Here is a 26,594-nt window from a genome sequence, read left to right as displayed (position 1 = left end):
CATTTCTAAGTTTGTTTTCTGTGTCTACACTGTCCTTTAGCTCCTATATTTTTTTTTTCTGTTTCTTCATGCCACAGTTTCTGTTGCTGGCCCGTTACTTTTTCAAATGCATCTGGAGAGTAGGAGTTAAGTCTGTTGGCAGTCTGTGTGGAAGGGAGGGCGAGCATCTTCTGTGCATTCTTTACCTTGCTCCTGAACTTGCTGCTCAAGGGGAGGTTGGTTTTCTTCCATTTTTTATGGATTCTTCCATAATCTGTTGAGGAAGAACCCCCTGATCATGAATTTGAGGTTACTTAATTTAGAGTTTCTCAATCAATATGTTGAGACAGCTAGGATCGGGGGAAAATAGTATTTTGTGGGGGCAACTGTATTTTTCATCCCATTTTGTATATTTGTTCATGGTAGTGAAATAAGTAAAGTGGAGACTGAAGATTATGACTGTACAATAAGGATTAGGGAAAGAAAACAATTTTTAGTTTAACCTTCCAGTATTTCAGAGTTCATCTTGGCATTTGACTGAGCAAATAAATGTGTTTTTAATGAAGAGTTCAAAAATATATTAGTTTTGTGGTTCAGCTGGGAGGCAAAAGCTGTGGTTTTGTTCACACTTAAAAGTTGTAGGCTGTGTTGCATTTTAATGGTGCCATTTGAGCTGCCATAACCAGGGCTTTGCTTGTGTTTCTATGGAAAACCTATATTAAATGGGTTCAATCGGGACATTAAAGAATTATCCCATAATGAAAGAAGTCATAAGAAAAATTCATTCAAAGTCATGTTTGGAAAACTCAGCCAGCCATTTATTAATTATTTACTTATTTTCTTCACTTGACCTCCCTCGTCCAGTGCATTTTGTGGGTGAGGCTCCTGGCATTTCTTAGCTGGAGGGTAGAGGCGGAGTACCAGGCAGAGTAGTACCAGCAGAGCAGCAGTGGGCTGTTAAAGTGAGCCCCTCTTGTCACCCCCACTCCCTGTGTGCCAGGTGTTCCTGCTGCCCCTGAGCTGGGTCCCTCTGGATGGAGCTGGGAGGCTCCTGCACGGACCCTGTGGATTGCTTTGGGCCATGTGTGTGGTGGCGGTGGTGGCTGAGTGTGTCTGCTTATCTCAAGTGAAAAACCCGACCCACAAAGTGTGATTCATGTTTCAACAACCTTGGCTCTGGTACTGCTTTCATCTACAGATCTTCTTGTGTTGCTCAAAGTTAATTGCTTAATGTGGGGTATAGCCAGAGAATGTCGGAAAGATGGGAAGAGGAACTTAGGAAGATGGAAAAAAAAAAGAAACAACCCCCAAAACCAACCAAGCACCTCTGCTGCCTGCCCCCCCCCCCAAAAAAAAAAACCAAAACAAAACACCAAACACAGAAACACAAAAACCACCCAAAAGGGAAACTTGAAATCAAATAGAATTAGTAGAGCCAAAACTTCAAAATTTTGCATAGTCAACATACAGGAGCTGTAATATATTATGTGTTCCTCTCCTCTTCCCCACCCCCCCTGCCCCCCTCATATTGTAAAGAAATGTTTTCTTTTGATGCCACAGCCTAAGTTGAGCAACAATAGTTGTAATAAGTAATGGGATCTGTGCCACTCCTTAGTGGATGGGTGGTTGTATCTTTTTCTTGTACTCCAGATGGGTGGAGGAGCGCAGATGTTAGAGTATGGTGCTGACACTTCAGCCAGAAACTGCCTTATTTCAGTTAGAAAAACATTGTCATATCCCCTTTTTTAATTCTTTTTCTTCTGGCAGGCTATGCAGTTATCACTTCCTTGGTTTTTACTTGCATTTTTGCTCTCTGATACTTTCTTCCACAGCTCGTAGCTGTCCTGTTTTTGTTAACTTTTTGCTCCGAGGCATGGGGCCGACTGCCTGCCAGGACAGCCCTTAGTTGGGCTGCTGACATCTCTGAGGAGTGCTGCAACTCATCTGTTGGGTGTGACAGCTTTAATGCCTTTGCCATGTGCATTACAATAGAGCACAAAACATACATGTGCATGATCCTGCAGGAGGGGAATGTGGGCAGTTGGTAGAGGGAAAAATTCCTTCTATTCCCATATTTAATATTGCTCAAGGCTCAGGACTAGATTAAAAAGGGCGAGTAAGCAGAATCCCTGCCAGGGAAGCTAAGCTATTCGGGATTGTCAAGGAGAGGTCTGGAGGAATGTTGTGGGGAATTAAATCAGGAGCCACATGGAGCTTTCCCTCTATGCTTATTTTGTTTGCCCTCCTGTGAATTTCTAAGCATGCATGGTTCATAGAAGACCCTCTTGAATGAAGAAAGCATCCGTGTATAAGTAGAAATCAACACTTTAAGCCAGCTGAATAAGTGTGCATCTATCTAAATGTGTTTGCTGATGTGGTTTTATTCCCAAAACAGGATAGAGAAGATACTAATCAAAATTTCTAAGTTTGTTGGTATTGGTGAAGTTGGTTCCCATTCATGTTAAGCGGATGGCAAAATCAACTTTGAAAATATTCTTATAATTTTGTTTTTATAGTACTTATTGCATTTCTATCATAGTATGTGCACATATAGCTGATATATTTCAGTTTTCCTCATATCAAAAGAGAATTGTGGAATTTAAGGCTTTATATTCTAGGCATATCAATTGCTTGGGAAAGCTGCAATAAAAATTTAATACAACCTTCACTTACTTGCCAAAAATTAAATTGTAGCTCAAACATGAAATGCCTGATGTCATTCCTACTACCTAAAAGCACTCCTTTCATTTTTTTAGGAGCTTGTGATGTCATCAGCTGAAGCGAAACATCTACCTCATGACCTGGCATGTAAGTGAAGGAGGAACTGATACTTAAAAATAAATAAATGTGTGTGTTGGTGTTTACAATGTGTAAATTGAATCTATATACCTTCAACTTTCAGATATCACCTTTTGAATGAAAGCTTTCTGAATTTTAAAGGAATATAAAGTCTTTTAAAGGGGAGGAAGTCATAAAAGAAGCTGTTAACAGTAACATTTCAGCCTGCAGGATCCTTAGTAATCTCAGTTAAAATCCATCTTATGTATCCCATAATATTTGAAATGCTGGTGGGCATAGATCGAATTATTTTATCTTAGCTCAATATTTACATGTGCTGCTTCTACTCCTTTTTATTCTGTGATTCTTTTCTGGATATTAATTCTGATAGTTGTGATGAATGCATGGTGGTACCTTTCCTAAAATTAAATACTCTGCTTGTGCAGAAGATTTAGATTCTTGATATACTCAAGATACTTCATAGTGAACTTTCTGCTGCTTTGTGACTCTTCTATTTTATTCCCTTAAGTAAGCAAAAATATTTCAATCCTCTGCAGAGGCATTTTTAGATTTTTTTTTTTTGGTCTGCCCACTCTGCTTTTCTTTTATGTGGCTTAGAGGATTAAAGTGCAGTCAGTGCTTTAGGGGCCAATGTCAGCGGTGAGCTGAGTGTTCCTAATTGGTGCCAACACCTGTCCCTCATTATGAAGCCTTGTTCAAGCTGTCCGGTGAACCGAGGTAACCGGTCTCCCTTGCATGTCTCTAATGTGATTATAAAGCCCTCTCCTCATGCAAGTTTTATTACTTATTCAACTTTTGGACTGATGTGGAAAGTAAAGCTAAGCTGAGCCATTTGGCTGGCTACCAAAGATCATAAGGAGTGGCAAAGAGAAGGGATTCACTCATCTCAATTTCAAGAATTGTAGATCAAAGCTTGCTTCTGTTATGACCGTTAAATTTTTTTTTAAATGGGGGGAGGGTAGGACTGTTTTTTGGTTTTTTTTTTTCCCCTAGTTTTCAATGTCAAATACTCTGAATTTAGAGACCAGATCTACAGACTCCAGCTGAGCTGTGAACATCTGAGTGCAGCTGCTATTGTGCATAACCCATTGATTTTCTGCAAATAGAGCTTTGGCCTTGACTACTCTTGCCCCATCGCTTTGTCTTCGAGGGGTCAGGGCTTAGCAATTCTTTTCTACACAAAACCAGCATCAGCCTCTCCTCCCACCTGATTCTGTACTGTTAGCAGGGCTGTGATGCATTGTGCTTTGCCATTGCAGTTGGAAAAGACGACCTCAGATTTCATCAATGAAATTAATGGCTCAGATGAGATGGATCACTATCATATTTGAGCTTTACAGGCAAAAGTTTAAGCATGGTTACATTTTTCTAAGTAGTTTAGGTAGGTTTTTAAGCATTTAGCTTGCAGAATTCAAGCGTGCAGCAATACTGTGCTGGCTGGAGGTTTTGGGTTATTTCCTTATGAGGGAGGAGAGAGGCAAAATAACTTCAGATGTGTATCTTGGAAAGGTTTGAGATAATAAACCTGTAAGAATCACATGAGAACACTGTTAGTTATCCAGATTTGGAAAAACGTAAGAAAATGGAAGCACAGTGGATTCTTAAACTTGAGGCATGGAAGTCTAGTTATAAAGGGGATTGAATCTCTGCAGAATAGAAGAGAACCCAAAAGAAAATCCCAAGTGTATAGGGCCCTAAGGTGGATGTAGGCTGTATTTGTACAACTGTTTATTTGATTTCTCCTTAAAAAAGAAAGACTAAAAATCAACAACTCAAGCACACTGGGAATGATTAATCTTTTACTTAATAATTTTGACCAGAATAGTTCTGTGAACCGCAATCAACAAATTTTAAGGGCAACAGTATGTCAAGTGTCAGAATCTCTGCTGATTCTGCTCATCATAATCAAAATCTTATCTGATAAGCATACTCATTTCAATATTTATCACAGCCTTATAGACACCCCTCTGATCTGTAGTCCACAGAGGTCAGATTAGGAAGTGATGAATTAAAAAACAATGAAATCCATAGCACAAGAGGATTTAATGGGTTATGAGTATGTGTAGTTTCAGATGATTTACCTAACTCAATTAGGCCAGTTGCTGTCTCTGATAATGGTCAGCAGAGGACACCTTGGGGAAAAAAAAGCATTATAAAGTTCTAAAGACTCTGTTTCTTGTAAAATTTTGATTTTGGGATTTCCAGCAGATTGACATGACATTGTGTTTAATAGCCCTTGTTCTCTATTTTGCCTAATTTTTTTCAATCTGTTTGCTTTTCAACCTCTGTAATATCCTATATCATGGGGTTTCTCAAAGTTCTTTTGTACATAATGACTTTTTTTTTCTTCATTTAATTACTTTCCCTTGAAGTTTCTTCTGTAACTTTGTTTTCCTTGTCTTTTGGGCCATCAGAAGCTGTGAGTAGTCTCTTCATACTGTTGCTTCTCTTTGCCGCTTAAAACAGGTCTCCCCTCTTCTGCATTCTCCTTTCACAGAGAGTCTGTTTCATCTCTTGCCCTAAAGGCATGGCAAACTTTCCTTAGAGCTGTAGGTGGGGGTTCACATTTTACAATGTTGAGGGAGCTACAAGATCCTGCCTTGCACTTAGCCTGAATGAGTGATCCAGTAATGTTGCTCATCCATAAAGCTTTCTTTGTGTCACTGAGTGGGTGTAGCAAATGAAACCAGACAGGCTTGTGTTGGTGCTTGTTGCTGCTGCTCTTGGGCCTTCCCAGAAGGATGCCTCTCTTGCATCAATGTGCTGTTCTCCTCCTACAGCAGTTTGCTACAGGTGATTTGGGAATTCCAAGTACTGTATTTTTAAAGACTTTCAATTTTTTGAAAAATTGAAAGTCTTGAAAACACACATCAATTAAGATGTGTGTTTTCATCTTCTTCAGACTTAGAAGTGTCTCACAGGTGCTGTGGTGTGGCTGTGTATGTATTAACTAGAAACCATAGTGTTGGGATGGACCAACAGCACTCTGCCTCACTGGCAGGGATGGCTGAGGGAGTAGCTGCACGTGTCTGATCTGTGATCTGCTACCATATCACAGCTTCTCTGTGAACAGCCAGTCATTTTTGGTGTTGCAGAGCTGGGGAGGTGGATGGCTGGAGTCTGGGGGTGGTTTTATTTTGCCCTAGTCAAGTGCAGGCTTGATTGTGCCTTCTGTCCTTTGCAGAGCCCCTGGTAACTGGTACAGCTGCAGTCTGCCCCATGTCCTGCAGCTGGGCAAGGTAAGAGCCTGCAGAGAAGGCAGCTTCTTTACAGGTCTATGAAGACCTCCCTGACCAGGTGGAGTTGCATGTACAAAACATGTCAGCTGCAGGTTTTGCATTGCATCATGGAGTCTTTAAAGTGATGCTGCTGTAAGGGTGGTTTTGTTTGTTTTATTCAGTTTTGCAGTTGTACTTTCAGTTGGAACCTCTTTTCTCTTCCTGTTTCTCAGCAGAGATTTTAGTTCTTCACAGCATGGGATTCAATTGCAGCAGCTGCAGCATCTTGTAGCTCTTACCATATGAGTAAACATTTAGTGAAACACCTTCCTACTTCCATGGCTTGTAAGCATTTCCATTCTTGCCAGTACAGGAATGCAGACAAGAGACCTGCTTTGGAGGCAGACTCATTTCCTCACACCTTGGCAGCTTTGGAAGGTCAGTTGTGGATAGTTCCTTATCCTCTGGGGATGGAGAGTGTTCTCCTCTACTTTGAGTCCCCCTGTTCAAGTCCCCATGTTCTTTGTGATCCACCTTGTGGGTTGGCACCTTTTCTCCGGTGGCAGAAAAGCCACCTGCATCAGCTCAGCTTCAGCACAGCTTGAGAAGGACATGTTTTCTACAAGGAACAGTAGAAAAGTGAGGATCTAGTCTTAGTTGTTTAAATCTTGTTTATTTCCATAGAACAGAAGAGGAAGGAGGAATTTAGATGCCTGTTAATGATCAGTCCTAATCAGCGTGTCCCCCTCATTAAAAATGTGAAAGTACTTTGGCTTCAACTTGGCCATTTGATGAGAAAGTGAACCTTATGTGGTTTTCAGGATGTATCTCTTGACTGCTTTCCCAAACAAGATGTGGCATTTTTGAAACCTTGGGCAAATAGAATCGTCCTTCCCTCTTTTCAGGGCAGCATCAGCTACAGTGAACAAGTCTGTTACTTATTTAGTCATTGCTGCAACTCATGTTATGACAGAGAAAAATACTTGTTTCTACTTCTACTTTGTACATAAGTTGGCCACAGTACATCTTTCATAATGTTTTTTCCCCTGTGTCAGTTTGGTGATATAGAGAGACCTGGAATGGTATTTATTTTTATAAAGCTATTTTAAATCTTTGACTAAAAGACCCTCTGTGTCCTCTGATGTGTTGTATATTACAGATTGTAGTACATAACGTGAATTTAATTAACCAGACATTGAAATTAATTTTAAATCATTAGTTATTAAGACAGATTCTTTTATCTCTTCAAAAGGTTTTTTAAAAATACTAACCTTAATTCAAAAGTATTTTAAAAAACCTTATAGTAAATGTTTTCTCATGCTGTGATGTTTTGACATGGAGAACCAAAATAATAATGCAATTGCATATATACTTGTTGTGTAAAAGGAAAATGTAGAAGAATGGAAGTATTCAACCAGAGATTTTAAATACTCCAGATACTATTTAGAGTTCTGGCTGTGAGAGTACATTCTGTTCAATTGTTCCTATCTGATGATCCCCTCAGTGCACTCTTTTTACTTGAGGAAAACTTTAGCATCCAGATTTATTTCAACTTGTAAATGACAGGCATTTATTGTCAGATAAGGAAAGAAATTATCAACCTAATGTTTCCTGCAGGAAAATATTTGTGTTCTTACTTTCTTTGTGTAGAGTGTAAAGATGCATATTGATGTTTTCTGCCTTTTACAATCCTTCAGGTTTTGTTGGTGATGCAAAATTTTGCAGTGAAGTGGTTAGCCTCTTCAAAGCATTATAAGTAAAAAAAAAATGAGTTGAAACAGATAAAGTATTTCATGCAGGCTGCTGTTGTTGATTCTTTTATTTGATATTTGAAAAGAACAAAGCAAGAACAATGAAACATACTTTAATATATTTATTAGCAAGTACAAAAAAAAATTATTTTAAGCAAGTGTTTTGTAGGATATAAGAACTGTTTCCTCTGCTATTAATAGAAAGTTGTTTTTCATAATCCCAAATAGCACATACATTTCTAGATCCTTCTTTGATAATATTTCCTGCCTGTGATCCAAGCTGCAATACTAGTACTGTATTTTGTCAGGAAAGCATGCATTTGTACAGCTGAATAAAATGGAGAAATGCAAGTGGGCAACTGCTGGCAGCATCAGGCAGATGGGGCAAAGTGAAGCTTCACTTGAACTAGTCTAATACTGGTTATTGCTTAATTTTCAATTAAGTAGGGATACTTCTATACTTTCTTTTGTCCCCATGTCCCCTCTCCCTGCAGTTTCATCATTGTGCAACAGCAGAACAATACTTAGTGCATCACAGGGATTTTTCTTCTGTTTTTTTTCCACATGTGCATCAGCACAGGAAGGGCAGTGAATGGCAAGGTCACAGAATATGCACTTGGGAGACCTGGTTGCAGCTGCTTGCTGATGCTGGAGGCTCCAGCGTGATGTATGGCTGCTCTGTGCTGCAGCTCTGAAATGTCAGGGCTTTTAGTGCTTGCTTAATATGAGCTTATCATGAGGGTAGATATGGTGAAGACTGAAAAACACTTAGAGCCAAGGTAACGTGAATCATACCAGTTCTTAAAATAGAAAGCCCAGCTAAGCGCTCAGAGGTTTTTCTGCTCAGTCATATTGGTGAAGCGTGTGCTGCTCCTGTTTCTCACCAGTGCTTGGCATGCCTGTGGCTGCAGTCTCCTTGCAGATACAGGGCATGGGGCTGCTTTTGGGTGTCGAACCCCCTGGGCAGCCAGCTCCTTGTTTGCCTGGCTTAGCATAGGGTGTGATGACCTGTTCTGGTCTATTTTTAGTAGCGGTGCACCCACATCAGTCTTTCTTCGAAGCCAGTGTTGTCCTTAGCTTTGTTTAGTAAGTGGGCTTTGTGGGGTTTTCTTTTCTTCTTTTGTCCCTTGGTTCTTGAATGTCTTAGTGTTAAGTCAGATGTGAGTTTTCTTCCAAGGAAGCCCTGTAAAACAGAGCCTGTTCAATAATTGTCTCCACAGATGAGGGCTCTTCTGAGCAGATGAGCTTCCAGAACATGAGGAACTGGGGTATGTGCTTTTCCATGGCACTTAGTGCAGGTGCAGTTAGAGGGCTGTATGTGAGCTGGCCTCTGCCTCCTGGGCATTTCCTTCAGGGATCAATTTGCTGCTGTGTTGTTTCCAACAGCCTGACAAGAGACAGTTTATGTGATGCTGAGCAGAGGGGGGGAGAGCTGTAGTAGCATCCCTCTGTTGACAATGTCCTGCTGGTCACCTCAGCAGGTGGGGGTGCTTGTTTGTTCAGTATCAAATAAGCACCACCACTTCCTGTTGTGACTTTCCTGTTGGGAACTTGTTCCTCATTTCATCATGCTGGGGACTTCCTTACTTCCCCAGGGAGGAAGGAAGCAGCAACGAGTTGGACCTGGCTGGGGTGGGCAGGCACAGTATCCTGCTGAAGGCTGTGACTCCCTTTTCTGAGGGTTGTACCCTCTTTTTAGCCTTTCCTCTGCCTGGGAGTGATGCCAGGAGGAGGCTGAGAGGAGCTGGGAGGTGGGTGTGAGCAGTGTTCACGGGGCTGCAGCCAGGCAGACACACTTCAGGTGCGTAAGTGTGGCGATGCCAGGCAGCACCAGACCAGTTGTGGTTCTAGGGAAAGAAGGGATTGGGGTTTCTTTTTTTTCTTTTATATTGAAAGCAGACTTGCATTCAAATGCAATGTGGTGTTTTGAAGGAAATAATTTTGTATGTCCGGATCTCAGCTGCTGTTTTAAGAAAATGATAGTCCTGTTAATAAACAGCTGGTATAAAACCAGTGTTGTGTTCAGGAGTAGAAAACTGATAATGAGGACTGAAGCAGAACCACGTACACAGTGGTGTATTTGCTTGAATTAATGACAGTCTGATGTTGTTTATTTTTTGTTTTAATTGACTGCCCAGATCAGTATTGTCTTTAAGGTGCTAATGCTAGAACTGCCTGTTTAATGGACAGAAATATTTCCATGTCAGCCTGGCCCACCTGACTGTTCTGTGTACAGGCCAATACTTGTCTCAAAGATGAAAATAAGGCTTCTCAGTCACTGCTGGATGTCAGGAAAGCACTGGGAAGACAGTGCAGTGTAATTTCTTTGTAGCCTCTTGGAGAGTTTCTGCTGAGGTAATGGTGGTAGTACTGCACGTGTTGCTGGTGATTTGTCCTTTTGAGGATTTCTGGTTTTTAACAAGCTGCTTGGTGTGAGGCAGTTTAGAAGGCCTCTGGTGTAAATCTGCTCCTCTGCCCTTGCAGTGGGTCAATGCATGGATGTGGTACCAGAAATTAAAAGCTATACTTCTGTTTTCAAGGTAGGAAAGGTACTTGGGGTGTGCTGTATTTTATGGTGTGGTCAAAGCACATTATTAATGTGAAGCAGCATCACTTACCTTCTTTTTATACTTGGAAGGCAAAGTGATGGTCATTAAGTACTTGCACTAGGCTGAATGATGGATCATCATGGTAGAAGGGCACATGGAATGATGTCAGGGTTCCCTTTTGGCCCATAATCCACAATGAATGTGTCTGTATGATTATATTTGGGGTTTCTTCATCCTAGTTTTATGATCTATTAGATTACTCCAGTCCAATTCAGAATTTAACAATTTCAGGGGGTGTCATGTTGGAATATGATATTTTGGACATCTTCTTTTCTCCTGCTTTGTAAACCTTCAGTACCTTTGAGGCAGCTGCTGAATTGCTTTATATAAAGATGCAACATACAGGGACAGTGTTTGAGACTGTTTTGTTGCTACTGCATTTCATATAGACCCATGTTATTAGCCAGATTCTTGTAATGTGCACTTCCTTGCTTGCTACAATTACTTACTGCCTAATGATAAAGGAATTGGCTGTTGCTGGTACTTCTGCTTCTAAAAACTGGTGCATCCCCCCTTTGTTGAATCACAGATTATTATGTTAATCAAGACTTAGTATGGAATAGTAGCAAGAAAAATTTTATTTTGTGGTGGGCCCAGAACAATCTTCACAAAATAATTCATTATTTTATTTTGGGAGTTAGGGGAGACTAGGATAGATGTGTTCACTCTATTATGGACTTCTTGAGTACAGTAGGAGTATACTACAAATTTTAAAGAATTTTCTGGTTAGAGTGAAATAAAAAAGCAATCACAGAATTATGAAGGTTGTTAGTTTGTTTGCCGATCATCCTCTTCTGTGAATTGTTTAACCTTTCAAACCTTTTCAGTGTAGCAAATATTGCTTCACCAGGTTCTAAGTGAGCATTTTTTCCAGTTAATATAGCCTTTTTGGGAGATTAGATAGGATATTAAAAAATAATAATAAAAAACCCAAACATGAGTGATCTCTCTTCCTCTAGTTATTTGAAAGGTTGTATTAACTCTATTCATATTTCGTAATTTCCCTGGCAGTTGACTATGAAATCTGACCTATTTAAATGGTTTTACTGTACTACATTTCCTGGAGACCTTTCAAGATAATTTGCTTTCTAATCTAAATTTAACAGTTACATAAACCACATTTTGGAGACTTGGAAATTGCTACCTACTGCCGCTGCCTTTTTTTTCTTTTTTTTTCTTTTTTTTTTTGTAGACAAGCCATATTGTAAAAATATAAGTACAGAATTTTAATCTGAAATTTGCATGCAGCCTGCCATTTGGTTTTCATACATAGATGCTGTTTTGCTTTTTAATAAAATAAAGTAGGTTACTTTTTGTCCCACTTGAAAATTTCTATAGTGTTGTGGCCAATTCCATTTTTGTCAGGCTATTTTAAGATGTGAAGAAGTAGAATCTCACAGGTCTAGGATATATTTGCTTAACAGTTTCTTGAATTTTCTGGTTCTGTCTTTTCCATCTTTATAGATCCTAACAGGTACTGAGTAGTGTATGAATGTGTTTAACCTTTGTCTGCAACAAACTGAAGCCAGGAAACATGGCTGTTCCTTGGAGATGCTACTATTTTGTTCAGAAATCTTGGCTGGCTGTAAGGATTCATTTTGTGTGCTTGTCACTGATGTCTTGCCTAATACGCTGTACAAATTCAGACTCTGTGATATCTCATCTTTGTGTCTGCTGTTACTGATGAACTATCCAGAGGAATGCATTAGAAAAAGAAGCTAAATGTAATACTTTATTTGGTAAATTTAGTTGTTTACTCTGATGCAAATTGAAAATGCAAAAGTATTTGTTTGTCTTGTTTCTGCAGGTATTTGAAATGGGTTTTTGTTTTGGATAAGGCTCTGAAATTTTGTTACCTGTCTGCTACTTACATGTGCTGCCTGAGTAATTTTTTTTTTTTTTTTTGAGTAATCCATGGTAACTAGTTTTGGAAAAGTGGGAAGTGCCTTAAGTCAGTGCTACATTGATTTTCCTCAGGGGCAGGAGAGAATGGTGGTAGAGATGAGTGGCTGCTTCTTGTTCACTTTAGCAGTGCAAGTACTTGTGAATAAGCAAAAAGGAGCAAACCTAACTTAGAAGTCATTAATTACAAAAGATATCCCTTAGATTTTTGGAAATATCAGTGTTACTATCTTGAGATTCTTTCACGTGCTGGCTGAGGTGTTGATTCCTCTTAGCTTGGGATTCATGTTCTAGTTTCAGCCAGGTGTGTGCAGGGTGGCTTTTTCCTGGCTTTCCTTGAAAGTGCAGTGATGTGTTGGATACAAGCATCGATTCTGTCTCCAGGGCAAAATTCCCAATATGTACAGCAACCTTGTGGAAGCCAGGAAAAGCTGGCAGCATAGTGTTGCTGTCTGTGGCTGAGGTTTTCCTGGGGTTGTTTTCTGCTTAAACACACAAAGAGATTCAGGGCATCTTGACCTCTGTTCAGTTGTTAAGGTGATGGCAGGCAGTGATGCTGATTTCTCTTTTTTAAAGTTGCAGTTCATGTCTTAAGCTGTTTTGGACAGATTGAGCATAAATGTGCAGTCGTGGCTTGGCAAGTTAGAAGTGCAACAGGTGTAGAATATGGGTCAAGTTTAGGAATAACTCTACTAATTCATATTAAAAATCATGCCAGCAAATGTTTCATTGTAGTAATTGCCTTTAGAGTTGAACATCTTTTTCCTTGTGACATGATGATTTCTTACTGCTGCTTCTGTTTTTCAGTTTTCATTTAGAAGATCCCTGAAGGTGGTCATCTTTTACAAGTGATTAATAAGATGTTAGTCCCTCTGTGAATTAAAAAGAAAAAAAAAGGGGGGGGCAAAAGCACTTACTATATTGTGTTTGTATTTTTAATGATCATTTTTGAGGTAGTCCGTGGTTGCCTATAATGCGTGTGGGCTCTTGAAGTCCATAGCCAAAGCACCCCTACTTCCTTTCTAAGGTAGTGAGAATCATGATCTAGTGTCTGAGAAACAAGGATTTTCTCCAGGCATTTTGGGGGGAGGGGGATAGAGCCGTGTCTCTTCTGCTCTGCAACAACGTTTTAGTCTTGAGTTGCTTTACACTGCCTTAGCTTGTGCATTGAAACTGCTTGAGAGTGTCAGTGTTAAAACTTAAGTCTGTTCAATCAAGAAGTGCCTCATGTCCATTTGCAAAATACCTGGACAAATTGAAGGATGCCAGTGTGCTTTGAGGCTTTTGGACTGAAGCTGGGAAAGGTTGACATCAATTTTCATTGGGGGTGGAGGGGAGGAGGGGGTGTCCCCTGTTTTTTGGAAATGAGCAGCTTCTGATTCTTCTCCATTCTTCAAAGGCAGGTGAAGTGAGGCAGGAGCTTTCCCACTGAATGGATGTCACTTTGGGATCCCCCTCTAGTGTCTGGGTAATGGAAGCATCATTACCAGGGAGCCTTTCTGATGAGTCCTCATGCCTTGGGGTGGAAGTGTGCTGGAAGTTGTGTGGCAGTCGCAGTGTACATAAGGAGACAGCAAAGTGGTTCTCTGTTAAAAAGAAAAGTGAAATCCCCTTTAGAGGTTGTCCTCTGCTGAAGGCTCTGGGTCCTCCTGCATTGTGTGGGGACATAGGGCGAATTTGTAGCCTGTTAGGCACTTAAATAACCTGACTTACCAAACACACCACACCTGTAATTTGTTGTAACTGTGGATTATACACTGTTGATGTCGTTAATATTGCTGAAAAAGATCAGGAATCCAGTACTATTACTATTCAGAGCTTTTTGCCCTTAGAAAACTACTTTTTCTGTTTCAGTCTGCTATCATGTAGGTGTAAATCTCTTGACTGAGCTGCTACAAACCCAGTTCTGAAATAACAGCATGTTACTTTTGTTTAGTGTGTGTTTGTTTGTTTTTCTACTCTCACAGAGTTTTTGGCAGAGGTGAGCTTTCTGTTCTAAAGGTTTTGTTATACTTGCCATTTCTATGTTAGCTGTCTTTGAAGCATAGGCATCTCTACTCTTCTTTCCTAGCTGCCCAGGCAGAAGTCCAGGCTTCCTGGTGTTCTGTCCTGTATTTGTCTCTCTCAACCTCATGTTTGACCCTACTTTAACTGAATGCTCATGTTATACTTTGCAGATAGCTGTCCTTAGTACAGAGTGAAAGGGTTTTATTGCTGCATGTTTATATGGGCTCTAAGAGATGGGAATCACCTGCCATAGGCTTTCAACACTTTTTAACAATTGCTCAGAAATTCATCTGAACATAAAACCAAAGCAAGTAGCAAGCACTTCCATTTCTTGCTAAGAAATGGAAGTGCTTGCTATTTGCTTAGAAGTGGAAGTGGGGAATACTGCTCAGTTCACCTAGATGCTTCTTTTTGTTGTTTCCCAAGGTCTTCTAACATACCTGATGGTCTTTAAGACAGGAAATGAAACCTGACAGCAGATAAGTTGTCATGGGCAGAAGCTGTTTTTTTTAGGGAGACTTGCATGCTCCAAGGGGCTGGATTTGGCCTTCAGTGCAAGCTCTCAAATGGGGAGTAAGTTTTATTTGCTCTTGATTAAAATCCATTCCTTTTAATTTCACAAGTTGGCAGTATGAAACTAGTCTTGTAGACCTGCCTTCAGTACACTGCAGCGAACTTCAAGTCTGGTGCCCCCAAAACATGTACAGAGACAAGTCCTTCTGACCCAAGTGCCTTCTACATGTCACACAGCTTTTGTCCAAGAGCTTAATGGAAGTTTCTTCATCTGTACAAGCTACCTTACGCTGGTTGCTGGAAGCAAAGCCCTGTGGTGTTTTGACTATTTAATATTTGATGTTGCTCTTTTCTTGGACACTGGTCTGCACATGTAGCATGGCTGCCTTGTCTCCCCTATGTTGCCTGAGCTGTGAGAAGGTGAATTAATATGAAATTATTTGTTATGTAATGGAATTTTATACCTTGCTTAAGTGGGGATGGAAATGATCTTTGTCCTGTGTCTTTCTGTCTTCCCCCAGGTTAAATACCTGACTCAGAAATTCTGTATCTGCTTACTTGATAACTGGAAGCATCACTTCCTTTGTCAGCTTTCAGGAGTGTGGACAATGTCTTTTTATATAACAGGTTAAAGGGATTGATTTAAACTTCGAGTTATCACTGCATTTAGATTCAGTAAACTCACTCTCTTAAATACAAAGACTGCTGAGATTTTCCACTAAATTAAACACTTGTGCTGCAAACAATTCAATTTCAATCTCTTCAAAGCCTTTGGGCAGGTTTCTCTTATCTGGTGATCTTGCGTATCCCATGGTATTTGGGTAATCTCAAGACCCTTTGTACAGTAACTAATGTGGAGTGCTTATCAAATGGGATATTCAGCTGGGTTACTTTTTTTAATGGCATGTGGTTATGTTTAAGCAATGAAGCTGTTTACACTTCAGGTGTAGCCAAGCTGGCACTTAGAGTACTGTAGACATTTCAGGTTCAGCTATGTGTAACCTACTTGAGGATATTTTCTGCCTAAAAAAAGAAGGAAGAAAATATAGAGTTCTTGTGTAGTCCTGGAGAATTACTTTTTTACTTTTCTTTATTAATTTTCTCATTCAATCCATTAAAAACATAAGGGTGATTTTTATTTACTGCTATTAATTGTAAACTGTTATTGAACCTTAGTTTACAGACGTAACATTGAATATTATAGAGTGGCAGGACTAATAAAAATATATATGGAGTTTTCTTGGCACTTGTTTAGAGTATATAGCTGATAACTGTTTTGATTTTTCTTTTATTAAGTAGAGGTGCAAAAAATTTTTCTTTCCCTCTCCGTGTAGCATTACATGTTGAAAAATGAATTTCGAAAAGTTCAAAACAATTTTTTAATGCAACTGGTGCAGTGCCACTGAAGTATTTCCCATTGATATTCTTGTTCACTTCTCAAACTTCTGAAAGTCACATTGCTTGTGAAATAAAGGGTGATCAGATGACTTAAATGGTATCAGTCACTGCTTTCTATGATTGTTGCTATTTAAAATTTGCTTTTTGCTTTGCATTGAAACATTAAGGGTTTTTTGTGTTTTGTTTGTTTGTTTAGGGTTTTTTTAAGGTGTGTTATATTTCTAAATCCTTGCCTTGCTGTGCATCCACCTTATTTCCTGGCCTCCACCTGTCTCTCAGCTAGCTACTGCCACCATAGCAACTCTTCCTCCAGCTGAACAGATGGGACATTGAGTGGAGCAGTGCACCGCTCATGCCCTGCCGGGAATCAGCTGGCGGGTTGCACTTCTTTCTGCAAAATTAAAAGCAGGCTCTGCCCAGCAGAGGCATGCTGGTTTTGAGGGTGCTCAGTTTCACAAATAGTACTGTGATCTAATAGTTGCTTGCAGAAATAAAACGTAGTGACTGAATTGGGATTATTTCTATGCCCAAGACCTCTTCAGAGGAGCTTTTCCTTTAGTTAGAAGAACTTGGCGTCAACCAGCAGCCAGTGATTTTCTGGTAGAATGGTTGCCATCAACTTGGTTTTTTTTTCTCTTTAGGATGCGTCAGGATGAAACGCCACAGGCATCTAAGCACCAGTGACAGTTCAGACAATGAGAGTAAGTAATACCTGCTAGTTTTTCTTTGGTCTATCACCCCCTTGTGGTTTCCCTCTGTGGTTTGAGGGCGAACTGTTTAACCTCTTAAAATTTTAAAAAAATGTTTCTTTTTGCATTTGTGGTCTTTGGTGTCCTGGATCATGTTATAGGAGGAAATTAAGGCAAAGGATCTTATAAGGGGAGTTTTGAGTATACTTAGAATTTCAAGACAAACTTGTATATCTTTCTCATTCATAGTTGGCAAGAAGAAATCTGTAAATAAAGAGAAATTTTACTGCCCGGGGTTCTATTCTGTGATTATTCTTTTAAAAATCCCATTGTCTCATGGTATGCAGAGCTTCAGCATTAAAATAATTGGGGGTGGCAAGCTACTTGAGCATTAATGTGTTAGAATTATAATCAGTATATTGATTGTTATGTTATCTCATACTGGTTCTTGATCTACTCCACTTCTATCTGTTCAACAATTTAATAAAGTTACACTTTAGGTGTTCCTTGGCAGACATCTACCTAAATATCTTCCCATTTTATCTGCAAGAAACCCAAAACAGAACAACCGTGTTTGACAGGGTCTTGTTTGTTTCTTATAAACCTGTGCTTATCTAGTAGCTCTGTACATAATAATTATTCATTGTCATATTCACTGCAAGTCATTGATGTATCCCCTGCTGAAATAACATTTTGCCAGAAACATCTCAGATATTGCACTATGGGTTTTTTGCATCTCTTGTTAGCACATTTTAGTATCATTGCGTTTTTCTTCAGGGTTTTTTTTTTTTTTTTGTTTTTGTTGTTGAGCATTTTCAAGCTCTGTTTTACTCTTCTTTCCACTTTGTTTGAAGGGAACTAAATGAAAGAAAGCAGTCTGTCTGCTTGTTTCTGTTTACTCATGCTTGTGTTGGGCAGAGCAGAGTGTACCCATAAACTTGGTGTGCTGTGGTTTTATAAAGAACGAGTGGAACAGGAAGAGCTGAAATTAAGCCTACAGACTGCCTAACAGGTTTTTTTTTGCCCACATCTTGTCAAAAATTATAATTCAAGAGATTGGAGTGCCTTGCGTTTCACTGGAAAATCAAATGAATTGAACCAATCTATAATGATCCTTTTTTATTTCTTCTTTTTTTTTTTTTTTTAACAGGTCCTTCCACTTCCTTTTCTTCTTGTTCAAAATACAGGAGCAAGTCAAAAACACCAGCAAATGAACAAAAGAAGCCTGCTGAGGTAAGAACTGGGTTGGTCACTGGTAGTTTTCTTTGATGCAGTTTTCATGTTTCTAAGCCTTGAAGAGGTGAGCTATGAATCTAGTGCTGGCGAGTCCTTTTGTCACCTGTCAAATTCTTTGTGAACCCCCATTTTCCTTGCTGTGTGGGTATTATAGGAACTCTGATGGACTCAAATGATTTACGGCATTTGCAGATGGTAACGTGTAGTTTGTTCTTTCCCTGGAATTTTAATATCATTTTGAAATTGGCAAAAGCTGGTGTGGTTTTATGAGTAGAAAAGTGGCTCATATGTATGTGTTTCGGAAGGATACTGTCTGCTTCAGGATGAAAGAGTGGGACACTTAAGTGGGTAGGATATGTATATGCAGTGTTTGCTACTTTGTTACTTCTGGCTTTTTACTGTCAATGTAGCTTTTTTGTGTACTCTGCCATCTCCACTTAGAACCTCAGCACTTACCACCACTGTCACTGAACCTGTACTGACCTATTTAATAAATTGACATTTATGCACAATCCAGTGCCCAAAGTCATCCTGTTGACCATTCCATTGGTAGCCCCTCTTAGTGGAAGATTTGTTGGCTGCCTTCTCCAGATTTTATGCTTGCTTTCTTAAGGGCTGAAGTTAGACGCCAACTACAAATTTGAGAAATATTTCTTGTAGCTAGTTCCCCTTAGTTGTTATCATATTGCCTCTGAATGAGTCCTTCATAATTTTAGTATGACTGCTGAAAAAAGACTGACAAACCCCACTTTATTTCTATAGAATTTAAAGTTATTTACTATACCAGCAGCTTTTTACCTGAGTGGTTACTGCTGCGCAAGGTTGTGTGAAATATGTAGATTATGCTCCTATAGCTTAAGCTATTCAGCAAAAATGCTTCGTGCTTCTTTTCTACATGCTGCTAACTTTAGGTGGGTTTGGCGTGGTAAGAACAAGGTAAATGATACAGAATGTGTCATTTCTTTGGAAGCTTAATTCTTATTGCAAGTCAATTCAAGAAAACCCACTTAATGCTAAAAGAAAATGCAAAAAAATTAAAAAATATAAAATTGGCTAGAACTAGCTAGCTTCATAGTGTTTTATTTGCAGCCACCAAGAAGGTTAAGAAAAACCCACTAAGCTTTTTGCTTTTAAGATGTTGTTATGAGGATTATGGTTCTGTAAGAATTTAAATCCTAAAGCAGCTTGCGGCTACTGAGGTCTTGTAAGTGTTGCTCATGTGTGCCTAGGGAGTAGCTTTGTTACCAATCAAGCTGTGCAAATGGGAGTTGAAGCACAAACATTGCCAGGCTTGTTGCTGTTTCAGATACACCTCAGTGCTAGTCCCTTACCAATCCCTCCTTTCTGCCCAGCCATCCAGTTTTATTCTTGTATCTCTTCATCTTAGGGATTGCCCTATTGCAGCCTTCTCTGAGATTGCTCCATTCTTTCTCTATGTGCATATGTATGTTAAAACAATAATTATGAAGATGTGGTCCACCTATGTAGCATACAAGTTTTCTGTTTACATAACTTCTAGGAATTAAAATGAGCAGTGTTTTCAGTTCCTCCTTTTGAGATCATCTTTGCTGCCTTTTACCAGTTCTGAGGCAAAATCTTGATTTCGTTAATGCTTGAAATATGAAACTTTGAAGAACAAAATCTGCAATATACACTTGAAATTTAAGAAGTCTATTTCATAATGTAATCCTTCTAGTAATACTGGAATCTCTTTGTCATATTTGACAAAGAGATTCTTCTCCTGGGGGGAAAAAAAAGAAGAAAAAAAAAAAAAAAGGAAAGAAATCCCAAACTTTAGAACATATCCTCTTTGGAAAGAGTGTCCTGAGTACAATATTTAAAAGATCCCTGAAATGAATTAAGTTCTCCTGGAAAGGGAGTGGAAGGGAAGGTGGCAGTAGTACTGTACCTCTTGTACATAAGACTTCTTGCTTTTATTCCACTAAAAGCAAGCACTTCCTCCAACCCCTTGAAAAGCATATGCTGGGAACTGTAATATAGGAAATGCTTTTGTCAGCAGAGCATTGAAATTGATTATTTATGCATCAAGTGGTGACAGGGGAGCAAAGCAAATACTGAAAAGGGACCCCACTACACATCTAATATCTATTAGATAGAAATTTAAATTTTCAGGCTGACAGCATCTCTTTAGCAAGGCTTCTCTGTAACAAGTTGGCATTGCTCTCCTTTCATTCACCTCTGCTTGCCAGGCAGCAGGCTGTTTCTTGAGTTAGTGATGCAGAAAATCTAGAAGGTCAAAGCTATAAATAGTTGTTTGGGAATATTTTTGTTCATGGTCTTCATACATTAATTTTTTTTTTCATGCCAGTAAGCCTTGGTTTTTCAAATAAATTGCATGTGAATACATATGCTTTCTTCCCCTTCCTCTACCATCACCAGCCCAACCTGACTACTTGGGTTCTCTCCAAACAAAAGCTTGGTTTTGGTGCTCCAATAAGCAAGTAGTGAGTATATGTCCAGTTCAGGACTTATCTAAATATGCCAGTGTCCTATGAGGTTGCCTGTAAAAAGTGATGAGAGGCTGCATCTGAGGACTGCTTGAGTTACCTTCCAGGTGTTTTAGAATCCTAGTGGGTTTGGGAATGGCCTCAATGTAGCAAGGTCATCTGGTGTTACTGCCAGGCCAAGAGGTGTCGTGATACAGGGCAAAAGTCAAAGCACATTTCCAGAGCCTGTGTCAATCCAGAAGGGATTGATTCATTGATTGATTGATGTTACTAGGTTGGACCTGGTTTCAACTTGCTCCAGTCTCCTCCTTGGAGAAGAAGGTGAGAACAAGGGAAGCCTGTAATGATGCTTCTTCAGACCATGGTGCTTCTGTGGGTAATGTCAAAAGCAGGGCTGTGTCTCTCTCTCACTGCTCACCTTCTGGATTAGTCTATCACAAACTACTGAAATGGTGTCTTAAAAATTCTGTTATCCAATTAGCTTTAGCATTTACTGTGAATAAATAAGCTGTGTTGAGGTTAGAGGCACACCAGTAATTCAAAGTCATAGCTGGTTTGGAGACTTTTATGATGATGTTGGCCACATACCATTTGTGGTGTTGCCCCTCAGTGGATTTAAACGTAGACAGGAGGGACTCAGAGCCTTCTGCAGTAGGCTGTGTGGGAGCAGCAGGGTAGGAGACATTTGGATGTCTGGCTCAGCATGAAGCCTGTACTTGGCAGCTTCCTGTCTCCATGAAAGCTGAGGCAGAAAGTGATGGCAGAGTAGTGGGAATAATTTTTGCAGGGAAAATGCATTAGCTGGACTGGCCTGTATGACTGACCATGTCTTTTCCCTTATGCTTGTGGGGTCACAAAGAGCCTAAGAGATCTTTATGGCACTCAAATTTCTGTATATCTTTTTTCAATCCTGTCTCCTTCTTGAAAGTGCAAAGAAGTTAAGTTTGCGTTGTGCTTTTTTAAAAACCCTTTCCATATAACATGGTAATATTCTGCTTCTCTTTGCAAATAGGGTTTCGACTCACAGCAGGAGTAATTTTTAATCCCTCATTGCTGATTGTGACAGCTGTATTATCATGTGAAATGCAGCTTATCTTCCAAAAGTAAATGGTCTGCATTCATTACTTGGGTACCTGAAACTCTTTTTAGTGGCATTTAAATGCCACATAAATCGTAGGTCTTGATCCTGAGAAGCAGCCTGTAAGACTAGACTCTTGGCAGCAAATGGACTCTTTTTGCAGTTTTAAAGTGCTTTATTTTGTTCTGTGACTGAATGGGCAACGTGGTTAAACTACATTGCTTTGCGTGAACCATGTGTAATAAGAGACTGCCACTTTTATGTGCATGCTTACCTTAAAAAATTCTGAATTCTGTACAGGCTTCTCAAGACCTCTGGCAAGCATATGTTACCATGAGCTACTTTTTAGCCTGCTTGGGTTAGTTGATTTAAAAAATATGTAAGGCTGGAGGTGCAAACTCATCTGTTACTTATACGATGTTTTTTGTCCTTTGAGATACTGTCTCAGGCTATTTGAACTCTTTAAGAAGAGGTGACCCAAATGCAGAAAGGTGTGGAAGAGCTTGCTTGTGAAAAAGCTGAGCTATTTTACCTTTGAAGTGAATGAGCAGGCATAAGAGTAAAGTGTGAATGGGTTGGAAACTGCAGAACTAGAGTGCTTCAATCCTGCCTGTCCTTGTGATGGAAGAACTGGACAGAAAAGGCAGCCATGAGCATTGAAAAATGAGCCCAGAACTTAGAAAATCTGTAGCAATTAAAAAGATATCCTTTTCATGCAATTAGGCTGGGAAGCTCATCTGCTACAGGAAGTGTTTGAGACTGAGAATTAAACAAGATTAAAAAAGGAATTGGACAGATGATAGCAAGTACAGATTTTTAAAAATATCTGTATAAATTAATGCCACTTTAAAAATTGATTGTTAGGATTAACCCCAAAATGCAAAGCTTGTGTCTGATTAGCAACCAGAAGGAAACTTGGCATGTTCTTGCACATTCTTCTGGCTCATGAGATACTGTCAGAGACATGATGTTAGGTAGCATTGATTTAGTATCCAGTTTCCTGGCTTTTCCTATACATGCTTGTAAAAGGAGGCTAGAAGGAATTATGGCTACTTAAATGAAAAGTACAATATTTAATTTACTTGAGTCCTGGATAATTCATTAAGATAGTTTTAGGGAGTAAGGTGTTTTAACATTAGGATTTACTGCCTTGCTTGTCCAAATCGTGTGGATGTTTGAGAACTACAGATTTAATTCTACACATATTCCTGACTATCACAGCATTTTTAACATTTTAAGTTTCTCAGTCTAGTTGGTATATGTGCATGGAACTGTAGCTTCATTTCCATTTGAAATTTATGTTGCCTCTTATTTACTTTGCTGCCAAAAATTGCTCAACCAACCAAAACCCAAAGCAAACCTGCCTTAAGTTTCTACCCTTCTCTATAAGGTAAGTTTCTTTGTTCAGAAACTTCCTGCCCAGGTTGCAATATATTAACAAGAAAAATTCTACCTTTCCAGGATAAGCTCACCAAGTTCTGTTCTTGGAGCTTTTGCACATCCTGTCAAACATCCCTACAAAGATCAAGTATGCTCAGATACTGTGTGGCTGTATTGCACTTGTAATAAGTCATATTAGAATTTAAATTTTGTTTTATTATTTTTGAGGTGATTTTAGGTGTAAACCTGCTGCTTCATAAGTGTGTTTGCTGAGGGCCTGTACTTGAGAGCTACAATAGTAGAGTAAGCCTTAATGCTTAGGGGTGCTTATGGGAATAAAAGTTACTAGATCCTTTCAAAGGAGAATAAAGAAAGATTATTTTACCCTCAACACAATGGAAAAACTCTTGTGTCATTTACATTTCACATAAACTCAAGTGTTTGACAGTAAAATCTCAAACTTGGCCTTCGAGATGAGTTGGGAGGGACACCAAAAATCTAGGAAAATGCTAGCTGTTGTCTGGCTCGAGAGGATGCTGGCCCTCATTCCATGCTGTTTGCTGTAAAAGATCTAATATACTTTTGCAGGGAAGACAGGACACAGTAATTCCCTCCTGCTTTTTAAAAAAATCATAGCTCTGTGTTTCTGAGCAGTGCATCTCCTGACTCCCCAGGTGATGGGTGTGAGCTGAGAAGCCTGAGTTGCTGAGTTCTGCTGGATGCAGGGGAAGCCTCATGACTGAAGCAGTTAGATGCAATCCAGCATAAAGTGGGCTTTGATTGGAACAGGAGCAGTTAACCCATAAATTACCTAAGCCTTGGACATGTGGTTCCCAGTCATGGCCTAGATGCCTGTGACACGTGACTTGCCCTTGTTGGGAGTCTGTCTAAGCAGTTGATCAAAGTACCTGAAAGCATTGGGAGTGTCACAAGAAATATTGGCTTACACTTAATTTTTAAGAGATGACACAATCCATTTATTTTTCCTCACACATGCATTAGGGCAAGACGTGGTGAATGAGCAGTGGCATCACTCAGCCTCAGTAGTAGCTTACAGAGGGGTATTGGAAAAGGTATTTCACTCGTTTTTCATGAACAGAAGGTGCCTAGCAGTCTGTGCAGATCTGATATTTGAATTGTTCATCAAAGATGGGGCTTGTAGAAGGCCATTTTATTGTCAAGACCATTCTCTCTTTTTAATGCTAGTATTTTACTGTAAATCTCTATAGTGTTACTTGTATTCTCCCTGAAATGTTTAATGGATAAGGATACTTCATGCAAAATCATATTCTTTGTTTCAGAGCCTGATTTATTCAGAGTAAACACAACAGGGTCCAGTGAGGAAGATTATTTATTGCATTTCCATAGAGTGCTTCCAGAAGGAGTTTGGGTTCAAATCATAGATGGCTTTTGGTGAAGCATTTTAAAATAAATTCTGAGAAGTTGCTTTTTCTTGGACATACTCTCCTAACATAATTTACAAATAGGACTCAGAAGTCTGAAAAACAAATATAATTGCAAACTACATATTTGAAATTGTTGTTTCTTGGTGTATTAATGCTTTGGGAGAGCAGGGCCTCCATATTTCTCAAGAATCTTTGGTAGAATTTAGCTTTTAAAGGCTTTATAGATGGCAATGTGTCTGCAGAGCTGACTGGGAGGTTCTCATTTCCTCAGCAAAAAGCAGGCAGACTTCTACTGCAGAGCAAGCCACTAATGTTGACCTGTCCTGGTTTCAGCGAGGGTAAAGCTAATTTCTTCTCAGCAGCTGTTGCAGTGCTGTGTTTTGGATTTGGAATTAATATGGTGTTGATAACACAGTGATGCTTTGGTTATTTGGTAGTTCATGTTTATTCCAAGTCAAGGACTTCTCTTTTTTTTACGTGTCTCATGCTCCATCAGGGAGGAGGTATGCAATAAAAAATAAACAAACCACAAAACCAAAAAGAATGGGAGGGAGCAGCTGACCCAAACTGACCAAAGGGAATATTCCACACTATAGAATTGTTATATAAACTGGGGGAGTTGCCCAGAACAGGAGCTTCTCTAGGTTTGGGAAGCAGGGTCTGGCATTGGTCAGTGGGTGGTGAGCAACTGTATTGTGCATCACTTGTATGAGTTTTCCTTTTTATTATCATTATTGTTACTATTATGTACCATTATTGTTGTATTTTACTTTATTTTCAATTATTAAGCTGTTCTTATCTCAACATACAAGTTTTACTTTGATTCTACTCCCCATTCCACCGGGTTTGGGGGGGAAGACAGGGAAGGGGTTGAGCAATTGGCTGAGTAGTTAATTTCCAGCTGGGCTTAAAACCACAACATGACTAAAGAACAAGGTCTTTTGTTCCAGATTTTAGCCCCAGTTCTAAAGCATGAAATACGTAATAGAAGTTCTCAATGAAATGGTAATGATTAGATTATGAGACAAAGATGACATAAGCAGACACATTTCATTGATGTAATTTACTCAAGCGTTGTAACATTTGTGGTTGAAGCTAAAAATTCCTGGCAGAAAAATGAAATTTTAAGTTCAGACCAAGCAGTCTTGCATGGTAAGGCTAAAACTTGTTTGTACTTTCACACTCTCTTTTCTAAAAATTATTTTTAATAAATTCCACTGTCACACAGTAACTACTGTGGAATGCTCTGAGTGGTGGGGGAGTTTCCCACTTATGTGTGGCTCTGGGAGCTGCACTTGGTGATAGCTCAGCTCTGCAAGGCCTTGTTCTGTGGTGTGCCAAAGACACTTGGCACCAGCTGAGTCTGGTTGTGAAGAGTGATGTTTCTGGATGAGCCTTGGCATGCTCATTTTTCAGGTATTTTCAATATATATGATACTACAGGTGATGTTAAAATAAAGTTGAGGGGTTGTGCTTTATATAAAAGGTAAGAAGTAGAACTGCTCTGGGGTGATTGAAAGATGAGCTGAGCTTCATGGGCTAACTGGAAATGCAGGTGGTTCTTGCCAGGAGGGGAGAGTGTGTGCTGTAGAGCAGACTAGCTATTGTTCTCTGGACACAGTTAGTAAAGGAGCAGCATTTATTTGTTTTTCAAATAAATGTTGGAAAGAAACAGCCATGAGGAGAAGCTGGCTATCTAAATCCTGCAGGGGTGTGTGCTGCTCTTTGTGTAGATGGCTTAGTTCATAGCCTTGAGGCTGACTGCTGGAGTAGAATTTACTTGATTTGTCAGAAAACTCTCTTTGAGTCCCCTGAGTGTTTTGGTTTACTTCTACAATGAAAGAAATACAGATTGAGTATTCTCATATGTTGCCCTCTGAGAGTATTTTACTGTTGAAGACCCTGCTTTGCCACACGTGAAGAAATGAAGAATGACTAGAGCTAAAGACTGTAATGATTCCAAGTGTCTGTGGGAAATCCTCAATTGCACTGTTAATCACAAGTATGAACAGGCAATTCTTAGGAAGTCTTAGCTGAGTTTTGGAGTCCCTTAAGGTTTCAACAGTTATCTTTTTATTGATTAAATCTTTGACCTTCAGTGGTACCTATACTGTAAACTGTAGAAATCTGAAGCAGAGAACTTCATGTTGTGGTATGGTCG

The 26,594-nt window shown here is 39.5% G+C and overlaps 1 protein-coding gene across 7 annotated transcripts in view; it reads left to right on the top strand.

The window, feature by feature from the left end:
- The window catches only part of JADE3 (jade family PHD finger 3), a 64,942-nt gene that overhangs the window by 15,056 nt on the left and 23,292 nt on the right, over window positions 1-26,594 (top strand). For 3 of the 7 annotated variants that reach the window (XM_050973580.1, XM_030234438.2, XM_050973573.1), the window contains exons 2-3: window positions 16,818-16,877; window positions 18,016-18,098. In XM_050973580.1, coding sequence (XP_050829537.1) covers window positions 16,829-16,877; window positions 18,016-18,098 — 132 coding nt within the window. In that variant the 5' untranslated portion in view covers window positions 16,818-16,828. Of the gene's footprint in view, window positions 1-2,735; window positions 2,788-5,962; window positions 6,018-16,817; window positions 16,878-18,015; window positions 18,099-26,594 lie in introns of all 7 variants that reach the window. The other 4 variants (XM_050973571.1, XM_030234437.2, XM_050973565.1 and 1 more) reach the window with 2 other exon arrangements.

This window comes from Serinus canaria, chromosome 1 (genome assembly GCF_022539315.1).
Source record: "Serinus canaria isolate serCan28SL12 chromosome 1, serCan2020, whole genome shotgun sequence".
NCBI classification, from domain to species: domain Eukaryota; kingdom Metazoa; phylum Chordata; class Aves; order Passeriformes; family Fringillidae; genus Serinus; species Serinus canaria.
Note: the sequence above shows the minus strand (reverse complement) of the source record. Positions and strands in the feature narration are given on the sequence as shown.